The sequence below is a fragment of the Juglans regia genome, chromosome 2, assembly GCF_001411555.2.
Source record: "Juglans regia cultivar Chandler chromosome 2, Walnut 2.0, whole genome shotgun sequence".
Taxonomy (NCBI): Eukaryota; Viridiplantae; Streptophyta; class Magnoliopsida; order Fagales; family Juglandaceae; genus Juglans; species Juglans regia.
Window position 1 is genome coordinate 14,737,278 of NC_049902.1, and position 11,819 is coordinate 14,749,096.

General features: G+C 35.8%; 1 protein-coding gene and 1 non-coding gene across 2 annotated transcripts; one reads left to right on the forward strand and one right to left on the reverse strand.

Moving 5' to 3' along the window:
- Positions 1-7,049: 7,049 nt before the first annotated feature.
- LOC118347664 lies at positions 7,050-9,015 on the reverse strand. The gene is made up of 2 exons (XM_035687679.1): positions 8,962-9,015; positions 7,050-7,505 (listed from the first exon to the last, which is right to left on the reverse strand). The coding sequence occupies exons 1-2, from the start codon at positions 9,013-9,015 to the stop codon at positions 7,050-7,052; spliced, it is 510 nt and encodes a 169-aa protein (XP_035543572.1).
- Positions 9,016-10,621: 1,606 nt separating this feature from the next.
- Positions 10,622-10,728, forward strand: LOC118347801. Its single transcript, XR_004800948.1, has one exon. It is a non-coding gene; the product is annotated as a small nucleolar RNA R71 (small nucleolar RNA).
- Positions 10,729-11,819: the final 1,091 nt, after the last annotated feature.

The window sequence follows — 11,819 nt, forward strand, 5'->3', positions numbered from 1 at the left end:
TAAATTTTGTCCCAAACTCAAATCTCAACTCAGAAAAATTTAAAATCAATCACAACTATGAAAAACTCACTATGGCCGAAACCTACATAGGCCATTTGTCTTATTTTGGTTGCAATTCTTTCAAGTTCCAAAACTCATGAATAAACCAAAATCTTGTAACAAAGATCTTCCTATCCTAAGTTTAAAAACACCCTTAAAACTATCCATTAAGAAAAAGCTAATTATCAATACCAAACTTTTTGTAAAAAGACCCAAACTTTTTAACAAAAAGTAAACCTTAAATCACAAGTTTTGACCTTAATAAAAACATCTCCAAGAATTCCAAAAAATCAAATCTTACTTCTAACATATTCATAACATCATCCTAAGATCAAACATGCTTTAAAACATCAAACAAAACTCACCAAAAAACACAAAACAACACTTGGAGTTTTTGGTTTTAAACTTAGTCCAAAACAGAAACTGATTTTCCCAACTAACTATGATCAATCTCTTGATCCATGGCTTAAAGACATGTGATCTTCAAACTAACACATCACATGGTTTACAAATGTGTCCTAAAGAAGATCCAACCATCAAACTTAAAATCACATGGCTAAAATTTAATAAAACATGGATCTAACTCAAAAACATCAAATTTTAGGCCTAACCGAAATCCTCTTGCATAGAAAATCATATCTTTAAAACTAATACTAAAAATCTTTGAAATAACATCCTAACATGTATATAAGAGGCTTAGGATCATCATATAAAAATATAAAAGCCTTTGGAATAAGATTAAACCACGAAATATTCAAACTTTCACCAAACAGAAACTGTTTTTCCACTTCCAGTTTTCAAGTTTCTAACTCTAAGCAAATCTATCATCAAAAGCTTTATTCATGCAACAAAACCTCAATGAACATTCATAAACACATGTTAACAACACTCCATAAAATTTTCGGACCAAGATAAGTCCATTAGCTTGGTCAAAACTTCCAAAACATAACATACTCTCCAGTTTCACGCCCAGAATGACCTTTCCATGGTTAAAAATACTTTTGACCGACCAAATGAGAATGGAATGAGACTAATAATATATCCACGGAAACTAGACTCAAAGATGAACAACTTATGTTAAGGAATCATTGTGCGAAAATACATACAAAGGGTCGTAAATGGCCACGCAAAAAGTCCCAGAAATCTGCCCGAGAGAGCTCTTTTGGGTTTCTCTCTAAGAACGGGAGAAAGAAGTGATAAAATGGAGAGAAGTATGTCTTGCACGACTTTAGACTTCTGGAGGGAGAAGTTATGGGCTTGAATGACCCTTGATTGGAGGTGGATATGTGACATAAAGTGGAGAATAGAGAGGGGCAGAGACTGCTTGCAGCAGCTGTGAAAGATGGAGGTTGATGGAGTGGATTTCTCCTTCACATCAAGGCACTATTGGGTGCAGCCAATGGCAGTGGATGGTCTGCCATGTGGGGGAGGAAACTTCTCCAAGAAGCTTTGCCAAGGTGGCCAATTTCGTGGGCCTTGGTGGGCCCCACCAAGTGGGCTTCAATTTGGGGTTTAAAGGGGGTTTGGTTAGGGTTTGAGATGCTATCAAGCCCAAAATCAATTTTTCTTGGCCCAATCAAATTCCCAAGGTTTAAAAGGTTGAATAATGATGTCATAACAAGGATTTGATTAATTAATAGCATGTGGAAGTGATTTAATCAAGTGATTAAACACAATGCTAGAAATCGGATTAAAAAGGGTTTGGAGGCCAACTTTAGGGTTTGGGAAAACCATTTAGGGTTTTGGTTTCAACCAAGCTTTTGGGGTTTCAATTGGATTCCAATCATTTAGGGTTTTGCTAGGGTTGAAACCCTCTTTGGTCTGGCACAATTTGGTTGAACAGATGAAACACAACTTTGCTTAGGTGGCATGATCTCACACCTTGATTCCTTCACAAATCTATCTAATGGTTCTTCTTTGTGTCAAGTGTCTAATACCATTAACTAAGTGTGGCTAAAATCTTGCCAAATGTCCAAATAAAACTTCTCTAACCTAATTTGGACATTCCACACTGTGATTTTGAAAACACTACAATGGATGCGCTTATCGAGGTTACTATTCACTCCAAAAAAATACATAATAAACTTAGTACTAAAAAAGTTCTAAATATTCATATTAACTTATAGTGAAAATCGTTTAACGAAATTCAACCCCGAAGTGCCCCTAAAAATAATTTCACAATTTTCAACAGACGTTTCGTCCGGAATTATGAAAATAAGTTATTGCGCCATAAAATCTTAAATAATTCTCTGAGTCTAATGGCGTAGACCATAACGCATTCTAACACTTCTAACTACCTCAAATAATTAAACTCATATTACTAGCACCATAGTGAGTGATAACACTGACTATGTTGACAGACTAAAACCTATGCGATTGGTCGATTCGTAAAAACTTATGGGATTTTCACGAGATTCCTAAAATCAATAGAAATTCCACCAATGAATTTCTAGCGGTCTGTTACACATATAATTGAGGTTTTGCAAGGATGTTCATGTATCCATGTTAAGGGAAATCCATTTCCCTTGAAGAGTAGTTTTCAACTTATTTTTTTTCCCCCAAATATACATTAAAACAATCTTTCGCAATCGTGACACGGGATGGAATCCCTACCCACTTAGGGCAAACAACAAGAATAAATCTTTTGAAACCCTCCCCTTCAACGAACCTAAAGGGCAACTCATCAAGAATCAACATCTCTGCTAAGGCTTGTACGCAAACCTCAACACTAAATGCTATGGAAACAAGTCCCCCACTACCACGTTCTCCATCCTTCACCTTCCAACCTAATGTAGTTTGGGACTTGTCTGTCTTATTAAACAGACATTTCTTACACTATTTTTCAATGTGGTACTTCATGAATCTTGTATCGTTGGTCTTCCAATCACGTGCATACGAAGCACTACAGTAATTACATGCAGCCCTAGGTTTAGTGGGATCACATTTTGGTATTTTTCTAAAGTGATCTCAAACCATTGACCTAGCTCGACCTCCACTAGGTCCACTACCACTCGTTTTAGTACTTGCAATGGGTGGGAGTGGAGGAATGTCACTAAACCTTGTATAAACTCATGAGCATCATTGATGGTAGAGTCTCGCAGAATTGTTTCTTTTGTAGGGTCCATCTAGAAAAATAATCATACAAAATTTAACTTAACAAGATAACTTAACAAGTCCAAATCTAAGATTTTTCTAGACTTAAGCATTTATGCCATTCAAATGATAAGTTTGAAATCACTAAGCCAAAACATAACCCATTAGATTAACAAGTCCAAAACAAATTAGATTACAACTTAAGAATTAACATATTAGTAACAAACAAGTATCTATAGACTTCGTCGTAACCAATAATCAAACACATGTAAACATAAAAAAACTATAAAGATCAAATCACAAAATCGTCAAAATTGCTAAAACCCCAACTACCCATAAAAAAAGTACATCACCAGAAGCAAAATAGGCAAGAGCATGGCAAAACATATGTGATTAAATCAATTCAAATGGTCCTATGGATATTTTTAGTTTCCTAAAAAAATTTGTTTTTTTTTCCAGTTTTTTTCCAATGAAAATAGGAAAACATGAGATAAAAATATTAAGAGGGATTTCGTACCTTAGAACAATGGTAGTGTGCGATGGAGAAGTTGGAAGCTGTGGTAGAGGCGCTAGGAGTTCTAGGCTTTCTTAGCGCTGTTTGACACAAGGGGACTTGGGACTCAGGAGGGAGAATGAGATGATGAGAGAGTGAGAGAGAACTGAAGGGGAGGACGGCACTAGATGAGAGAACCTGGGTTGAACTGACGTTTGGTGTCATTTAATGCAACTTAGCAAGTGTCCATAGCAACCCGTGAGTTCGCTCGACTTCCACTCAATCTAGCGCTCGAGCTAAGATTAACCCGTGAGTTCACTCAACTACCTCTTGATCTGGCGCTCGAGCTAAGATCAACCTTTAAGTTCTCTCATCTTCCACTCGATCTACCTTTCTCTCAAACAATATCAAAAATATCTCCAACAAATGACTCCATATCTCTACTTGAATTTAACTAATTGAAAATTCATTAAGTTATTTAGATTTTTCTTAAAAATCAAATTAATCGCGGTAAAGTATCTCTACTTTTGCTCAACTAATGGTGCTTAATCCTAGAACTCTAATCACAAATCACCTCTCCGTCTCATTGCGATTCAATAGACTGAACAATAATTAGCTAGACAATTGCAAGCATTAAGAACAAGGAATAAACACTTAATCATAAAAATATTGAAAAAAAATAAATTAGAATATAAATTTTGTGTTCAATGCTAGACTACATCAAAACTCTAAAAAATAAAATTAGTTCATAATAAAATTGAAAAGAAAATGAATAAAACTAATGTTCTTCGCTGGAGTTGATTGACGAAGCATGCAGCTCTTGCCTCTACTCTCTAGATCCGCCTCCCCAAAAGAAACTAAAAGAATAATATTTGGACGATTAGACTCTAAAACTCAAACTCTCTTCTTTAATTTCGTGCTAATGATATATTTATATAGGGTAGAAAAGAAACCCTAATATTTTCATGATTTCCGCCTAAAAAATCGTCTAACTTTTATGACTTATATTGGTAGCCTTGTACGTGCTCCAGAAGTCAGAAGTTAGAAATATTTATTAGGGAGACAATTTTAGCCCTTTAAGTTATATTTTCAACCTATCTAGAATCATATCCATCGGATATGTGAGTAGAAAGTTATGATCGAAACACTCAAGCATATCCAGGCTGTCTCCTAGTGTATTCCGAACTTGGACTTCTAGTGGATTCCTTCTGTGATTTCTTTCCCTTTTTTCTTGATCAAAATTACTTTCAAACCCTTTGCTTGTTGTTTCTCACGATGTCAGTTAGGTTGGTCTTTTAAGTTGGTCGGTTAGACTCTTCGCCCAATCTAACTGTCTAGAGCCTTGTCGTCAAGTCTTCTCGCCCAAGAAGTAAAATATCTCACTCATCTCCTAACTCTTGTCACCAATTCTGGTCTTCATTGAGTCTCCTCACCTAAATCTCCTCCACTCTCTTTAGATCTCATTGCCTTTCGTCGGTCTGGATCCGTAGTCCCTTCTTTTGTACCAAAATGCTCTCCTTTCGCACTAAATCTTCTCATTCCTTCAAATCCAAGAAAATAAAGAAAAAATTAGAGAAATCAAATCAAATCAATAGAATTGAAGGAAAACTGACACTTTTCATAATTAAAAAAGTAATAAAAATCACATAAAAATCACACTTATCAAATATCCTCAAACTTGAGCTTTTCTCGCCCTCGAGCAAAGGAAAAGAGAAAAACAATTAAAACAAGCATTGGTTTGATTCATAAAATTTATTGCCTCAAATATTTCCTAAAGTCCATAATTCAAAGGAATCATTCAAGATCAATCAAGTCCAAAAGTTAATTCAAAACTCAATTCCACCGCATCATCCATCCTCACATCCATGCATACCTATCATTCTCACTTCATCATTAGCTCCCCAAATAGTTTTATGAAAATAAGTAAATAAATAATGGATCTCTAAACACTCCATAAGCTTGTTTTTCAAACCACTCACCACTAATGTAGAACATAAACTATCACAAGGACCAATAAGTCTTTATTAAGCTTGTAATGTAAGGTTAGGGTAAGGGCTACAAAGAAAATGTAGGATTCAAACAAAGCAAGAGAACTTAGGTTTGAACACCAATAGGACAAATAGAGTATTCTCACTTCTAACACAAACATCTCTTCTCAATTATTGTGAATCTCTCAACATATCTCTCTTTATTGTAATTTCAAGTATCTCTCTCTTTACCCCTTTATTCGACAGGTTGGACTTTTGTTTTTTGAAATAAAATAACTTTTCAACTGCCTTTGTGGATGACTCTCGTCGGCCTTTTCTTATTGGCCATATAGTAGACGAATTCACTTTTCACACCCCCAAACTTATGATTTTGATAATATGGCTATAATTAACTTTACTTGCAAACCATCTACTTCTCTTGTTTTTCATACTCTTGTGAGTCTGTGACTTTTTGTAAACTTAGTTCTTTTGAAAGGTAAGGAAATTAATGTTTAAATTCAAATAGGGTAGGGAATATGAGGTTTACAAGAAAGAAAAATATAAGGCCAAACTATAATTCAATAAAGCTCAAAGGGGTGGCTAGGGAAAACAATAATAAACAGGTAAGCTTGAAAGACTCAATCAGTCCAAAGAATGCCTTAATCATTTCCCTAGTAATATTATGTCTAGGATTTTGCCTCTAGTGTAATCAAACAAGTTCTAGAGTAAGTTGAGACTATACAAATTCAAAAAATTCACATAAAATTTCTCTAGGTATGTAAAATGATTAATGATCATTATAAGCATTCATTGAACATAGAAAATATCAAATTAAGCAATATCAAGTAAAGAATTAACAACTAGACTTAAGTAATGAGAATTTTTACTAAAAATTATAATCAATTTCAATCATATTCTTATCATAGGCTTTTTATTCATCAAACCATATTGTTTTACCACCATAAGCGAGGGTAATTAATAAAATTGGGGTACCGTCCTCTTCTTAAAAAAATCATATTGTTTTAATTATCATTATTATTATTATTAGTATTATATATATATATATATATTTTCCAAAATAAATAAAAGAATTTCCTTTCCCCCGAACTTAAATATCACATTGTTCTCAATGGGAAAGAGGAAGAAAAACTAAAAAAGAGAATGAGAAAATGTAAGAGATGCTCCCCTGTTTGTTTTTCCAGTTCTGCCAATTGAATATTTTCCTTGAAGGTGTAGCCGTGTAATCCTTGGAGATCTCCTCGCCTCTTTGTTCCTACAAGATGAAAGCAAAAGAATAATATTAAGCAAAATAAAATAAAATAAAAACTTGGGTTGTCTCCCAAAAGCTCTTTATTTAAAGTCTATAACTAGACATTATCCTCTCATCATTTATTACTGGTGAGATAGATGAAACACTTTTTCGAGTTAAAGTCTCCATCCACATAGGGTTTTAATCTCTATCCATTTACTTTAAATGTGTCTTTTGTTTCGTGATGAACTTCAACCGCCCCATAGGGAAATGCATGAGTCACCACAAATGGTCCCGACCACCAAGAGCACAACTTTCCCCGGAAGAGTCGAAGTCTTGAGTTAAATAATAAAACTTTCTGCCCAACTTCGAGTTCCCTTATCAGAATATGCTTATCATGCCATCTTTTAGTTTTATCTTTATAAATCCGAGCATTCTCATAAACATCATTGCGGAACTCATCCATCTTGTTGATTTGCAATATTCTATTCTCGCCAGCTGCCTGTAAATCAAAGTTCAGTGTCCTTGTAGCCCAATAGGCTCTGTGTTCTAGCTCCGTGGGTAGATGATAGGCTTTTCCATAAACGAGCCGATAAGGCGACATCTCGATCGGTGCTTTGAATGCTGTCCAATAGGCCCATAGCGCATCATCTAACCTTCTTGCCTAGTCTATCCAAGAGATACTCACAGTCTTCTCCAGTATGCTTTTCAGCTCCCGATTAGACACCTCGATCTGGTCGCTTGTTTGAGGATGGTATGTTGTTGCCACGTGATGGGTAATGCCATACTTAGTAATAGTGCTTCAAATTGGTGATTGCAAAAATGCTCCCCACATCACTGATTATGGCCCTCGGAGTGCTGAATCAGGAAAAGATGTTCTTCTGCAGGAAATTCACTACGACCCTCACATTATTGGTTGGCAAGGCGACTGCTTCCACCCATTTGGAGACATAATCTACAGCAACCAAAATAAATTTATTAGAATATGAGGATGGAAAAGGACCCATGAAATCTATACCCCAAACATCAAATAATTCAATCACTAAAATATTGTTTAAATGCATCTCATGTTTCCTAGAAATGTTGCCAACCCTTTGACAATGATCACATAAATTAACAAAATTAAAAGAGTCTTTAAAAATAGTCGGCCAATAAAAGCTGCATTGTAAAATTTTTGCTGTCGTTTTTGCTCCACCAAAGTGACCGCCAGCTTCCAATGAGTGGCAGTGTCTGAGTATGCTCTCCATCTCCTCCTCGGGTTGTTTCGGTCCCACACTTTGGAAAGTGGCTAGCACATTGCAAAGACAAAAAGGCATGCGCCTATATGCAAAAGTTTCATAAGGACAGGTGAAAGTGGTATTCTCTTGATCCTCAGGTGCAATGACTATTTGATTGTAACCGGAATATCCATCTAGAAAATAGTAGTAAGAATGGCCGGCAAGTCTTTCTAACATTTGATCAATAAAAGATAAGGAAAAATAGTCTTTCCGAGTTGCATCGTTAAGTTTTCGATAGTCTATGCATACTCGTCATCCAGTGACTGTCCTCGTCGGTATGAGTTCATTGTTGTCATTCTTGGTCACGATTATCCCTCCTTTCTTTGGGACGACTTGCACTAGACTTACACATGCACTATTTGAGATTGGATAAATGATCTCGGCATCTAAAAGCTTCAATACTTCTTTATGCACCATTTCTTGCATTGATGGGTTCAGTCTCCTATGGGGTTGGATGATTGGTTTAAAGTTATCCTCCATTAAAATCTTGTGCATGTAAATTGAAGGACTAATTCCTTTGATGTCTGAGATGGTCTAACCCAAGGCCATTTTGTGTTCCCGCAAGACTCTAAGCAACTTATTTTCCTCTACATCACTCAAGGAACTGTTAATAATAACTGGAAAGACAGAGTCCTAGACTAAGAAAGCATACCTTAAATTTAATGGGAGCGGTTTGCGTTCAAGCTTGGGTGGTTCCTTACTTGGAGATGTCAGCCGAGATGAGTTTAACTCTTCCACTTTCAGTTTTATTGAAGGAGGAAAGGATGGTGTAGCTTCCAGATATCTCTCACACTCCCTAACCTCTTCATCTTCAGATTCAATAGATGTAGAGTGAGTACATACCTCAAGTGGTAGCTTTAGAAATTTAGCTCCATAAGTCTCGTCGGCCATGACCATGTCTCGGTCGCTTATTTGAAAACAAGAATGTATCTTGGAAGGGAATTCCATAGATCTAAATACGTCAAAAGTGATCTGCTCATTGCCGACCCTCAAAATGAGTTTCCCTTGCTGTACATCAATTAAGGTTCTCCCCGTCGCAAGGAAAGGTCAACTCAATATCAAAGGGATCTCCTCGTCCTCCTCCATATCAAGCACAATGAAGTCGGTCAGGAAGATGAACTTATCAACTTTGAACAGTATGTCCTCAATGAGTCCTCTCAAGTATTTAATAGATATGTCTGCCAACTGCAGAGAGATAGTGGTCGGCTTTGCTTCTCCAAGACTTAATTTCCTGAAAACAGAGGAAGGCAATAGATTAATACTTGCCCCTAAGCCACATAAAGTTTTATCAAAATAGGAATTTCAACTCCTTGAATCTTTCAACTTAGGCGGCAACTTTTTTTGTAAAGTTGCACTGCTCTCCTCGGTCAGCATTATAGTCTCATTCTCCTTCAACTTCCACTTGTTTGATAATATATCCTTCTAAAATTTTTTATATTTAGGCATTTTCTCTAAATCTTCAATGAGATGAATATTAATATATAGTTGCTTAAATATACTCAGAAATTTAGAGAACTGATTATCAATCTTATTTTTTCTTAATCAATGTGGAAAGGGAATTGGTGGATCATAAATTGAAAGAGAATAAGTTTCAGATATAAACTCCCTAGATTTCTTGGATTTTGCAGCCCCTTTATTCTCCTTAGTCTTCTCAACTTGCTAGTCGGCCGCATCCCGCTCTGCTTCTTTCACCTCGTACTCGGCTTCCTTCATCTCAAACTCTCCATTTTCGGCAGCTTTTGCATCTCGCTCGGTATTTACTGTTTACAATTGGTCATATATCCGCCCACTTCTCAATGTTATGGTTTTGACATGTTCCTTCGGATTGATCACAATGTTGCTTGGTAAAGTCCCTGTTGTTCTCTCGATAAGCATGTTTGAGAGCTGACCGATTTGTGCCTCAAGATTGTAGATTGAAATCGAGTTGTTTTGGATCACTATATCAGTCTTTTGCATGTACTGCAAAAACATATCCTCAAGTGTCAGTTTCTTCTCTTGTTGTGGAAACTGTTAAGGTGGTCTAGCCGGCACTTGATTATTGTTTCATGAAAAGTTAGGGTGATTTCTCCATCCGGGATTGAACTTGTTTGAATAAGGATTGTTTTGACGTTGGAAATTGGGCACGTAATTGGCTTCTTCATAACTCGTTTGGGCAAAAGGATTCCCGACTTGGCAATCTACACTTAAATGATTTCTTGCGCAATGATCACAAACAACATTAGTTTGAATAGCATTAATGTTCATCTTAGCTAGTTGTTGTGATATATTTGTCATCTGCGCCACCAATGTGGTAATAGAATCAAGTTCAAAATCTCCATCCGCCTTTCTTAGCGTTGCTCTCTCCGAAGGCCATTGATAGTTGTTGGATGCCAATTATTCTATAAGTTCATATGCGGCTTCATAGGTCTTACTCTTTAATGCTCCTCCTGCAGCCGCCTCAACCATAGATCGATTTGTGGGTCACAAACCATTGTAAAATGTCTATACTTTAAGCCAGGCTATGAGGTCAAGATGTGGACACTTGCGCAATAAATCTTTGTATCTCTCCCATGCCTCATATAATGATTGACCCTCAATTTAGGTAAAGCTAGTAATATCATTCCTTAACTTCATTGTCTTGGCCGGTGGGAAATATTTTGCTAAGCATTTTTGTGCCAACTCCTCCCAGGTAGTGATGATGCAGGGCGGCAAAGAGTTCAACCAATCTTTTGCTTTTTCCTTAAGTGAGAAAGGAACAAGTCTCAATCGAATCCCATCATCTATCACTCCATTGTGTTTACAAGTATCACATATTTCTAAGAAATTTACAATATGGACATTAGGATCCTCTTGTGACAGCCCCCAAACTGGACAGTTTGTTGAAACATTTGAATGATGGTCGGCTTGATCTTGAAGTTATTGGCTTCTATAGATGGCCGCCTTATACTAGATGTCGCCCCATTGACAGAGGGCATAACATAGTCTCTTAACACCTTATGCTCCTGGTCAGCCATATTAAATTTAGATGCAGCGACCTCTTTCTTTTTCTCTTTATTAATCCGACGTAAGGTTCTTTCAACCTCTGGATCGAAATGCGTATGCTCTAATGATTTAGATCGAGGCATGCACTTCTGATTCCTGAAAAGAAAAACCAAACTGAGATCTAATTTAAACCAATTTAAAGTAAAATAAAATCCAAAGTAGTAAAAATCTAGCTAGTATAAATATCAATAACAAATAACTAATCCTCGGCAACAGCACCAAAAACTTGTGCTGAAAATATCTGTAAGTGCACAGAATTGTAACAAGTTGTAAAGTGTTTTTAAAAAAAACGAATGTCGAACCCACATAGATTTATTATGCTATTAAGTACTGAAATTTACTATATTAATTACTATTTGAAAAATCGAAACTTAAAGAATAAACTATCTAAATTAAATTGAAGAAAAAAAATTAAAATTTAGATTTTTAAAAATAATAAGAATAGATTTAGAGTATTTGATTTCACCTAGCAAATCCCACACAATTTATTCTTCCTTGTTATAGAGTTCCAATTATCCCAATTTGATGATAAAAATCCCTTAACTATTCAATATTTTTTCTCGAGCAATACCAACAATATTTCCAACTAATAACTCCATATCTCTATATAAATTTAACTAATTGGAGACTCATTAAGTTCTTTGGATTTTTCTTAAAAATCATACTAATCGTGATAAAGT

What these genes read in the sequence shown, in the direction of transcription:
- LOC118347664 (XM_035687679.1), bottom strand. Translation starts at nt 9,015, where the DNA reads ATGGTCATGGCCGACGAGACTTATGGAGCTAAATTTCTAAAGCTACCA. An exon ending in TTCTAAAGCTACCACTTGAG is followed by an intron (nt 7,506 to 8,961) that starts GTATGTACTCAC and finishes TGGATAGACTAG; the next exon opens with GCAAGAAGGTTAGATGATGC.